Below are 12,047 nucleotides of genomic sequence, written 5' to 3'. Positions count from 1 at the left end.
CCTATTTACATTTCAGCATCAGATTGTATCCATACATATTCAGATATAAATATCATTTTAGCGTGTAACCGCCACCTGGTGGCCAACCACGGTAATGTCGAAACTGTTGCATCTTCTGTATCTTTCAAGGTTTCTACATGTACATCGAGACATCAAGGCCGCGAAAGGAAGGGGACCAGGCTCGGCTTGTGAGTCCATTTTTCAATGTGGCGCCCAAAAACCCGTACAGCATCTCCAACCCGCCTGCCTACTGCTTCGGCTTCTTCTACCACATGTATGGCAAACACATAGGTGAGTTCCATCAGACGTCCGTCTTTAGCATCGTAAGACATAATTTCATCTTCAGTGTTGGTTCTTTGGTCTTCGACTTACACTTGAAGAGAATTCACTCTTCTTTATACATAATATTAAAACTTTTTAGCACCGCGGCACACCTGTGGGACGCCGCTCCGCCTTTGAAACACAAAATCAAGACATCGCATTCTCAAAATCCAGGCCTGCCATCGCTGAGAGACAGACATCACAACAAATAAGAAAAAGAACACCAGCACTTTTCCCCTGCAAGCGACAGAAACTCTGTCATTCTTCAGATTAGATCCCCACGGAGGGTTTGGTGGGGAGTTTGCTGCCTTTCTGATAAAAAGAAAGAAAAAACAGTCATCAAATGTTCCAAGGAAGAAAATAACTCTTGTTTTATTTTACAAACTGCTTGGAAGACTGACGCACCAATCCCAGATTTAAGCCCTTACAGTTGTGTCTAACTGTGGGTAAGAGCCTTGCGTGGCTGGCTGATGATAGCAGAGCCGCTGAAGGAGCACTCTGTGACTTGTGACTGGCTCTTAGAATTCTTTCACCAGGGACTCAATCAACCAACCTTAAGCACTTCTCTGAGTGACTTGTTTGTGGTCTTGGCACTGCCCAGAAAGATTGGATCTCCGGCACAAAAGCCGCAGGCTTAAACGTTTTTGAGGGACTCTGGTTGCGACGTCTGTGTCTGTGCTCCACCCTGAATCGGTGGGAGCCGCACAGGTTTCAGAGGCAGGTGAGGCGTTGGCTGGTGACGCGTTCACCACAGTTTCTTGGATCGACTGTGGATCGGGCGAGGTCAACATCTCCGCGGTGTGTCTGCGTCTTCTCATTTCATCGTGCTGTAGCGTCACTTCCTCACCTGAGCATCGTGGGTTCTGCACCTGTATGGTGCCGTCAGAGCGTCCCTAATAGGTGTCGACAGGACCACGGGTTTCCGTCTCATCTTCTTAAGCGCATCGTCCCTTTCGGGGTCACGGGGAGGGTACACAATAGGCGACGGTAGGCTCCACCCCTGCATGAGTCTTTGTGGGATTGGCAACTTGCTCAAGGGTGCCTCGGCAGTGCTCTGAAGGGGTTCTGGCACCTCCTCTACTACCAGGACACCTTCCATGTCTTGGGGGTCGAACCAAGAACCCCCCGCTCCTCAGCCGAGTCCCCGTCAGACTGGACCACCAGCCGGACCGCGTGTTCCAAGTGGGCTGAATGCAAAAACAAAGCTGGATGTTGGATGATTCCTTTTGCTGCATATTTCATGAGTTTTGGGGACTTTTGAGCCGTCCACACAATGCACGGTCATCTCTGTGCACAGCTGCTTTAACAGTTTTCTATAGATCAAATAACATTATTGGTCATTTTTAATTATTAATAATATTATTGCATTCTGCCAGGCGGAGAACTTTGGAGGCTGTTTGAATATTATGACCTTCATGTGGGACTTCTATGCTCTTAAACTAAATGAGAAAATTAGTTTTTTAAAAAGGGGGGGGGGGGGGGCAGAATTAGACAGTTGACCAACAAAATATTTACTTACCTCGAGAGGAAAGTGAATCTACCAGTAAAAGAACAGCCCAGCTGAAGTTGGAGAACAAGATGAGCTATAGTAAATAAAGCAAATGAGGACACAGAGGGGCTGGGGTGCACGCTCGTGCTCATTAAACTTGACATTCAATAAACTGAAATCACTACAGGCTGGCAAATGTGCTCTCCTCTCCTTTGATTAGATGTTTACAGCCAGTGTTTGGCAGCGTTTACCTCCGTATCCTAGTGAGACCCAGAGTATCGGTGCCATCTCCACCCTCCACCTGCTCCGAGCTGCTGCTGCTGCTGCTGCTGCTGTAGCTGCTGCTGCTGCTGTAGCTGCTGCTGCTGCTGTAGCTGCTGCTGCTGCTGCTGCTGCTGCTGCTGCTGCTGTAGCTGCTGCTGCTGCTGCTGCTGCTGCTGCTGCTGTAGCTGCTGCTGCTGCTGTAGCTGCTGCTGCTGCTGCTGCTGCTGCTGTAGCTGCTGCTGCTGCTGCTGCTGCTGCTGCTGCTGCTGCTGCTGCTGTAGCTGCTGCTGCTGCTGTAGCCGCTGCTGCTGTAGCTGCTGCTGCTGCTCCTGCTGCTGCTGCTGCTGCTGTAGCTGCTGCTGCTGCTGCTGCTGCTGCTGTAGCCGCTGCTGCTGCTGCTGCTGTAGCTGCTGCTGCTGCTGCTCCTGCTGCTGCTGCTGCTCCTGCTGCTGCTGCTGTAGCTGCTGCTGCTCCTGCTGCTGCAGCCGCTGCTGCTGCTGCTGTAGCTGCTGCTGCTGCTCAAGCCGCTGCTGTAGCTGCTGCTGCTGCTGTAGCCGCTGCTGCTGCTGCTGTAGCTGCTGCTGCTGCTGTAGCTGCTGCTGCTTCTGTAGCCGCTGCTGCTGCTGCTGTAGCTGCTGCTGCTGCTGTAGCCGCTGCTGCTGTAGCTGCTGCTGCTGCTGTAGCCGCTGCTGCTGCTGCTGTAGCTGCTGCTGCTGCTGTAGCTGCTGCTGCTGCTGTAGCCGCTGCTGCTGCTGCTGTAGCTGCTGCTGCTGCTGTAGCTGCTTCTGCTGCTGCTGCTGTAGCTGCTGCTGCTGCTGCTGCTGTAGCTGCTGCTGCTGCTGCTGCTGCTGTAGCTGCTGCTGCTGTAGCTGCTGCTGCTGCTGTAGCTGCTGCTGCTGCTGTAGCTGCTGCTGCTGGACCTGCTTTTTCAACCCATTCTGCATCTTTTATAGTGTAACACAAATCCTAATATTTCTCCCCATTATTGTGGCACCGGTTTAAACGGCAAACTATAAAATTAAATGGAACTAATCAATGATCATTTAAAATACATCAGCACAAGAATATAATATCTTTTTTTCAGTCCCAGGAGGAGGAGAAGCCTATTTCTACTGTAGCTTACAGCGAGTGGGAGCCTGAGCTGCTTTAGCTCTGCTTTGAATGAGCAAACCTGTTGGAATTTGGAATTCTGCTCTGCCCTCTTTTATATCTCTTCAGCTCAACACTGTGTTGAAAACGCCTCCTTGAGGGTCGGAAACACAGCCGGCGTACTTCGCGGCGGGAAAAGGCCAAGCAGAAGTGTCCGGGTGCGGTGGAGTGGGCGGGGCAAACATCTGGAGAGGTGGAGGAGAGCTAGCTGGAGAAAATATAAGGTTGGAGGTGTCGGAGGGCGGCTCAGCGGGGAGATGAGAGCTCCTGCGGCTCCCTGCCGGGGTTGAGTAGGCCGTGACATTTCCAATTTGCTCAAATTGATCGTCAGCCAGACCCTCTCTTCCCCGCCCTCCCCATCTGTGGTGCAGCCCATGCCCAGACTGTGGCGTGTTATGATGAATGGGCTAAATGTCAAGGACTTGAAACCCTGCTCAGATCCACTGCAGCCGTGCTCCGTTTAGTATTCCGTCTTTCTGACCGTGAGAGCGGATTGGCCCCCGAACTTGGGAACGTTGCTTTGCTGTGTTTTCCAGCCCTGGCAAACGGAAGGCTGTGGATGGAAGTCTAAATGAGCCACGATGGCACGTCCTGTAGCTTTCCCCGATCATATTTGTGTTGTTTACAGTGCGAGTCACAGCGGCGCGCTGCGGCACGGCTCCATCTTCTGTGTCACGCAGGTGATTGTGGCGCGGCGGCGCTGAAGGCTGCTCTATAAGGAGTTTCACCTGCCCACCAATGGCACGCGTTCAAAGAAACTCCCCCGTAGTTTGCTCGTGGGGGGGATTCCTGAGACAAGGTCACGCCTAATTACAGAGACGCACATCAAAGTTTGTCTTTGGAGGCCACGTTGCATCTGTTTATGGGATTTAGATAGCCGAGCTAAGCCCGACCTTCCGGGGAGCAATCAAGTCATCCTTTAAATCAGCAGAAACCAAAAGGAGCCCCCACCCGTCTAAGCCTCCCGACAGAACTGATTTTCCAGGAGCCGTTTCTCACGTCCCACCACTCTCATATCCTCCTCAGATCTTTCTTTTTTTTTTTAAAGATGTCTGCCACAGGTATCTCTAAAGGAAACGATACGCATCGCACGCCTCTGCTCGGGATGTGAGCGTGCTGACATAACCGCCCGCATCGCCGTTCAAAGAGGACGTGAGCCGCCCGGCTAAGCAAGCGCTCCGCTGAAGGCGTCGTGCTAAAGGGCTTAACGGTAGATGAAACCGCGGGTCAGGCTCAGCTCTGTCGGACGCAGCCGGCACTGATGAGTAAATAAAGTCGGGGCGTGTGTGTGTGTGTGTGTGTGTGTGTGAGAGAGAGAGAGAGAGAGAGAGAGACTCACCTGTCTTCAGGGACGTGGGCCTGCTGGGCTGCGCTGCCACTGCTCGCCTGATCCGGGTCCTCACACGGTTCCCTCTGTGTTCTTGCATGTGTGTTTGAGAGGGGAAAAGATGTTACACTCAGTGTCATCATCTGTTTCATATCAAAGCCCGGGGCCAGACAAGAGGTCCCACTGAGGCCAGCCTTCATTTCAGACCTAGATGGTCCATTGCAGCTCAATAAGAGAACGTATTTCTGCGCTATTGCGCTTATGTTAAATCGGTGGAGACGGGGCAGGGTGCCGATCCGGGTGCAGAGTCGCCTGCATCTGGATTCAGAGGAGGGCCAATTGTTAATAACTGTCATCACGCATCGCACATCAGAGATGATTGCTTCGAGGATGGGGGGGGGGGGTGAGCGACAGACTAACTCGTGGCCTCTTCCAGAACTTCGGCTTAATAAATGCACCGACTCACATGACCCCGGTTCAACCTCTGCTGTCGCTCAGCTCCGCGCAGGAAAACATCACTCCGGAATCCAGCAGCCAGAGACGGCTTTAAATGTTCCAGCCGGGATTCAGTGCCGGCTCGTGGATTCACTGCCTAAAAGGAAAAATAATAAAATGACTGTTTATATGCACATTTACATGCTGTTCTGGTTCACTGTGAATTCTGACAATAAAGATAATAATAGTCATTCATGAAGCTGTAGAAATTCCTACATTTCCCCCATGTGAGTCACATTCGAATGCCTCATTATTCTCTCCTCGCTGCTGAATTGTGTCTCACCTTTGATTGCACTTTAGTCTTTTTTATTATTATTGTTGTTATTGTTGCTATTAGACTTGATCATGTCTGTAGTCATTCTATCAAAACACCGTTTAACATCGAAGGGTGTGGGATAATGGCGGGGAGCGGGGAGCCTGCAGCGCGTGGGCGTCAGGTGAAACAGAAGCAAACACAAGCTGTATTTGTCGAAGCTCTTTCTGAGGGTGATTGCTGCTGCTCTTTGGTGCAGTTTTGACGGCCCCGCATGACAAACATCGCTTTGACAACCGATTCAAAGTCATATGTTTAATTGCAGCAGGACTACCGCGTAACGCTGCGTGTAATGAGCACATTTGCGGTGGAAGAAACAGCCGTTGTTGCCTCCAGCTTTTTTTTTGTCAACCACAGTTGGAGAAGACATTAAATATTCATCATAATCATTTTCACTTGCGTGCCAACCTCTCTCTCTCTCTCTCTCTCTCTCTACCCTCTGCAGGAACGCTAAATGCCTTCCTCAAACAGAAGGGCCAAACAAGTTCTGAGGGCCCAGTTTGGTCTCTGAATGGTAACCAAGGTGACCACTGGAAGCAGGCTAAAGTTAGCATCCATCCAACATCATCGTTCCAGGTGAGAAGAGAAGTAAAATAGTCCCATCTGCATCAGTTTTCCTGTTGTCTGTTTCCTCTGACTGTCTTTGCACAGTGGAAATGGTTTCTTTGGTGGTGGGTGGGGTTTATTAACACAGTCCCCGACACACACACACACACACATACATACACACACCCAGGCTGCGATATTAAACAGAAGTGTGGGGCCCATAGACGGTGTTTGCTGCTGGAAAAGTGCTCCCATTCACACTTTGCCATCAGGAAGTGTAATTTGTGTGAGCAGCAAATGTCGACAGGCAGCGTCCTCCATCATTTTTACTGCGGCGGTCGTGGGGAGTAATTATAGCTGCAGCTTTTCTGTGAAGCTCTTTCATCACCATGTTTCCTCAGATTTTACAGCTCTAAAATATGAAACGGCCTTGGTTTTAAGGCGGCCAACTGTTTTTTGCTCCTAGGTGGTACTGGAAGGAATCAGAGGACCGGGCATCGAGGGCGACATCGCAATCGATGATGTCACCCTAGAGGAAGGGGAGTGTCGAGACCCACCGACCAGTGAGTAGCGCCTCATCCTCCTTCACCACCTCTCTCACCCGAGCAGCAGCGTTCCCCCGTCGGCCTCACAGATGCAGGTCGAGGGGCGTCTAATCTGAAACATTTGCCAGCGCTGAACCACTGCCGCACGTTGGAAATGCTGTTTCCTTGGCAACTGAGTCGTAATCACATGAGTGATAGCCACGCCGGCTGAATGGAGCACTGTAATTGCGTTGCAGGAAAAAACAGACGGCAAAAACAGTGAACGGGATGAGGAAAATTGGCCGACAAGGTGACTCTGGGAGCTAGAAAGAAAAACAAGTCATCTCAAACTCAGACATCCATTTATTCCAACAACAGTACATCAGCGCGAAACAACATTTTAGCTTAAATGGAGCCATTATGACCACAAAACTTCTTTTGATTTTTACATTATTTACCGTGCGAAGACAGAGTGATTTAAAAATGAGACTCCAATGAACGATACAATAAGACCAATAATTAGGATATAAACACAAAAGTCATTTCATTTCGGAGACAGATTTGTTTGCTTTCCTGCCAAAACAGGAAAAACAACCAGACAAGCAGGAGATGAGGAAGACTTATGATTTGGCAATTTTCTCCCGAGTGATTGATTTTTCCAGGAAGCCTCCTTTGGCTACAACACAACCAAAAAGAAAAGAACTGTTCAGCATTTATGACCTTTAGGACAACGGATTACTGCAGCCCACCACCAGAGGGCGACCACGATGCTTTAACCACACCTCTGCAGCACCTTTGTGTCCAGAAATGTTCAACTTTGTGTGGCTATTGAGCTCACAGCTCCGCTTGATTTGTGTTTCCCCTTCCCTGTCCCACAGATCTCAGCTCCAAGGTTCTGTTTAGATCCTCCCATATATGGCTGCTATGTGTCACCTTGGTGATGACCCTCCTGGAAGGTCAAAGGTGACCCCTCTCTCTGTCACCTCAGAGGCGAATGCAGACCCACCGTCTGTGAACTGTATCCTCGGCATCCAATCACCAAAGATTCATGCATCCTGAAGGCATCAGGGGACCCCTGAGGGACCGCGGAGGGACTGGACGTCACTAAAGAAAGAAAAAAAAAAAGTGACTCAGACGTCACAGAAAAAGTAATAAAGAAGATGTGCTACTGTTTTTTTTGTTTGTTTGTTTGTTTGTTTTTTTCTACGAGACCTCTTTGCAGAAAACCCCCTTCGATGCAGGACTCGGGAGACCTACGCGAGCACAGCCGTGGGCGGGCACGGAGCGCCCGGGCGGACGTGGAGGGAGGACAGTTTGTAAAGCACAAGAACAATTTTCTGAACTTAAGAAGCGAGAGCGGAAACACTGCTGACTTTCCAGAGAGGGAGAAGGTTTTCCTCCCGTGTATCTTTCTCTTCTTGCCCCAGACGTCGCTCGCGACGCTCGTTTTTTTCCCGTCTGGCCCAGTCCTCGCGTGGCGCCCCGGCATTTGTCCACCTGCTCAGCGCTGTGCTGTAGGAAAATGAGGACGTTCCCTCATCCCGGCCTCTGAGGCCGCCGGCGCATCTACTCTAACACTGTGCTGACGAGCCTGAGCGGCCCGGTGGCGGCCCGGTGGCGGAGCAGACGAGGCTCGAGGTCAGGAGAACATGAGAGGGAGCGGAGAGGAGGCGTGAGGGATGGACGGTCTGGGGAGGGAGGCGGGGCCATGTCCAGTCCTCCAGTGGAACAGAAGCCACTTTACTTTCTGCCATGAAACAAAAGTGCCTTCAGATAACAAACCGAATCGCGAGCCTGGGTGTTAATCAACATCGGACACACTCTTTTCATGTTTCCTCTGATGGGCTATTTTCTACATGTTTCTCTCGCCCCACAAGTGCTGATGGGAAGGCGTGTCCAGAGGGAGGAAGGGCGCTTCGCCCGGCTTTAACCTTTGACGGAGCGGTTGTCTGGCGTGCGTAGAAGCGTGTGCGTGTGCATGCACCCGAGCCCGAGCCCGCGCCTGCGTGCGGCTCTGAATGAAGGCGGCGGAGGTTTGTCCCACCTGGACCCGACAAAACGAGGCTCTGAACCAGTTTTTTTCCTTTTTGGTTTGTTTGTTTTGGGAATGACAGTTTAAGATCACGCTGGAGGACAAAGACACTTCTCCGAATGAATTCTTCTCTCTTCCTTCCCATAATTCTCCTTTCCTGCGAGCACGCGTTGCTTTTTTCTTTTTTAAACAAAAGAAAAGAACCAGTGCTGACTAAAACTTTGTACAGGGAGGAGTGTAGGAACACCGGGATGACGCCGTCCCGTCCTCCGTCGTTTCTACGGAACAATACGAGAATAAAAGAAAAAAAAAACCATAATGATCATAACAATAGTCATATTTTATTACTCTAGTGAGAATGTTTCTCTGCTTTTACACAAACTGTGAAAAATAGACTGTGGAAGATCTACCTGAGACCATAACCTTAACCAGCGGGGTTTTTAAAAAATGTATTGTAAAAAAGAGAAAATAAGAAAACTATAAATTCTGTTCATTGTCGGTTATGAGAAACTGTTTTGAGGACTTGTGTCTTGTTTCTTTTTTCCTTTCCGTTGAAGATGACTTAACTTTCTTTCTCTTCTCTTCGTCTCCCTTTCGCATTGCTTAAGTATCCGAGCTGACGGAGGCCTATGACCCAAACCAATTTGGGACCTGTATAACTTGTAAATGTTAAAAAGGCTCTATCCAGAGGTTTATGATAAATGTTTTATGTTGGAGCCCAGAAAGCACAACATACGAGTTAAGGTCTGAACATATACGATCCATTTTTTCTATATCTCTGCACACACACGTACCCTGCTCCCACCGGCTTTTTCCGCGCTCTGAACCGAGTCCCCGGATATTTACATTTATCGTTTTTTAAGTTTTCATTTAAAATGCAGCCGGAAGGACGCAGAAGGAGGAGTGGGCATGTGGTGTGGGTGCAGGGTGCTTGAAGGGTTCGTGGTTGTACAGCATATGTAGCCTGTGTGGGTCTGAGCGGGTCCCATATACTGTATGTGTGAGGCTGTGTACTATATGTGTGATACAGATGAATATATGCCAAGCAAAACAGAGCGGAATGACGAGCATTTCAGGGCATCTTTAATAATACCACCATCTGTGACGTCATGCTGTCCGGGTCCTGTTCTTTCTTTTTTATTCTTGTTTTCAGGAGGCCCAGATCACAATGAATGTAACCAGAGTCCTGGGGTTATTTTCTTACAGTCGTATTACTCTCGCTGTTTTACAGAGGAATATTCAGTGGCCTGTGAGTGTGCTTTCAGCTTTCATTCAGACCTTTTGACACTGATCCCAGAAGTATCCCTCAGCGGGCTGCTTTATCCTCACGGCGGGTCAGGGAAAGTGCCAAAGTGCCCGGTGTTACTCTGGATTATTATACAAATTCCTAAAGGTATTTTGACCGTTCTTGCTTTGCCGCGCTCCTCTGTCCCGTGGCGACGGCTGAGGCTGCTAGCAGCTGACCTCTGTGTCGGCGAACACTGGAAAATCTGGAGCTCCAAGGCTCGCGCGTAACCTGAAAAATGGGAATACCTAGTCTTTTGTCTGAAGGTATTAAAGTCAAGACCACTTAAGCTCAGCATTTAGTACAGGCAAAATCCAAGTATTAGTATTAAAATATTTCAAAAGAAGAAAAAAAAAACAGGAGAAAGGCGGTCTCCAGGCAACACAAAAAAGTAGTAGAAGACAAATAACCCCACGAAATTGCAGTAGGTCATTTTTACTGTTCAGTTTTCGCACATATTAAACAAACAAGGTATGACATGTTCGTTATTTCTTCCAAGGTCTATTGTTAGCTTCAGGCAGAGCCAGGCTAGCGGTTTCCTCCATTTTCCACCCTTGATGCTAATTTAAGCTAACTGACTGGAGGCTGTGGGATCCCATTTACTGTATAAACATGAGAGTCTATCAATGTTCTCATCTAATTCTCACAAAGAGGTAAACAAAGCAAAGCTTACTTTTCCAAAATGAAGAAAACAATTGCTTTAAAGTAACAGGAACCCCCGCGCATTACCTTTAAGTCACTACTCTGTGAAATTGATTTTGTGTATGTTGGAATTGAATCAGCATTTGCCTTTCAGCAACCATGGCAGACCTGTTCTTTTTTTTTTTTATCCTCCCTCTGTGGCGGGCATTATTAAATTCTGGGTACATTCATCAGAAAAGTTTCTGCCTGTGTGAAAGGAATATTGTGTAATTTTCCCTGAGCTGCAGCTGAAATTGGACAGAAAAATATGAACCGTTGTTTGTTTCCATGGTAGTTACAGCTCTTTGCTGTATTCTTTCTTTATTTCTGTGCTACACACACATTTCATGCTGGCCTCTCCCTTTTGTGTGTACAAGGGACACGAGCATGTGACGAGCGTGTGCTCTCATCTCGACTCTATTATTGATAAAAGGCCTCTAAGCTACTTGAAAGTACAGTGGATTAACACGTACACGGGAAGTGTGTGACTCTCTTCCTTACCAGGTTTTTCGCTGGCTTTATTTTTCATTAAATAATGGATCTCGGCCTTGGTGGACATTATTATAACAAGTGTGAGGAATTTGAAGCTTGCTTTGTTTTCATATTACAGTTACATAGCGCCCCCAATGTCACTGTGGGAGGGCTCGTTTCTATCCCATGATGCATTATCACACATTATGACACCTGTAATGCAGCAACGGGACTCAATACTATTTATAAAAATGAGTTTTTTGACTATTTTTGCATTGTGGACCATGCACGTCCAGAAGCATTCACTGTTACGGTTTGGCAAAGGCTCTAAAACTCCAGTTTGTGAGATTTGGTGGCTTCTAGTGGAGAGAATTATTACTGCAAGAACACGTTACAGAAGAGCAATCAACACGTTAATGTTATTATTTACTATTATTATTATTATTATTTAACTGAACACACTGGACCTTCAAATCTACACAGCGCACACATTCGCAGCAGGAATATTCTTAAGGACAGCAGCTGGACTCCACTTGAATATTTATGAATGCTTATAAATATGTTTACATTAACTGTGCTGTGCATAATTAGTCATTTCCCTCTTACTAGCTTATTATTTTCATAAACAGTTGTAAACGAGCAGATTTCCTCGCATGTATGGATTCATTATAATGCATTAGAGGTTCAAGCATGTGTGATGATGCAAAAGACCTAAAGAAATGACCTCCTTTTACAGACAGAGCTCCATTGTTTGGATTTTAATTCACTTATTGTCCGTCGGGTTTGAAATGCAGCCCAGCGCTGCCGTCCACTAATCAATAGCAGTTTCTAGAGTGGATCAAAGCAGAGCGCATGAGCCACTCTTGCATCAGCGGAGTCCAGTCACATGACCCCCCCCCCACACACACACACACTCACTCACACACTTACCAGCTGTGTAGCTGTCAGGTGACCAGCAAACATCCAATCATATCCAGGAAAGGCGCATTAAAGCCAGATTATGACAGGAACTTTCACAGTTGCATCACCTGGAGCAGCGTCTTTGAGTCCAGCGGAGGGTGATTGACTCCCGCGGCTTTTGTTGCACCTCAGATCGCCCTGGACCTTTCCACCATCTCGCCGTACCAACACGGGCTATAGGTCATCAATA

General features: G+C 48.3%; 1 protein-coding gene across 6 annotated transcripts in view; it reads left to right on the top strand.

Moving 5' to 3' along the window:
* LOC101062639 (MAM domain-containing glycosylphosphatidylinositol anchor protein 2) overlaps positions 1–10,973 on the top strand; it is a 103,528-nt gene extending 92,555 nt beyond the window's left edge. For all 6 annotated transcript variants that reach the window (XM_029849403.1, XM_029849401.1, XM_029849402.1 and 3 more), the window contains 4 exons: positions 130–291; positions 5,804–5,934; positions 6,371–6,467; positions 7,307–10,973. In XM_029849403.1, the coding sequence (XP_029705263.1) occupies positions 130–291; positions 5,804–5,934; positions 6,371–6,467; positions 7,307–7,395 (479 nt within the window). In that variant the 3' untranslated portion in view covers positions 7,396–10,973. The remainder of the gene's footprint in view (positions 1–129; positions 292–5,803; positions 5,935–6,370; positions 6,468–7,306) is intronic.
* Positions 10,974–12,047: the final 1,074 nt, after the last annotated feature.

Source organism: Takifugu rubripes, chromosome 16 (genome assembly GCF_901000725.2).
Source record: "Takifugu rubripes chromosome 16, fTakRub1.2, whole genome shotgun sequence".
Lineage (NCBI taxonomy): Eukaryota > Metazoa > Chordata > Actinopteri > Tetraodontiformes > Tetraodontidae > Takifugu > Takifugu rubripes.
The sequence above is the reverse complement of the archived record's forward strand: the minus strand, read 5'-3'. Positions and strand labels throughout refer to the sequence as shown.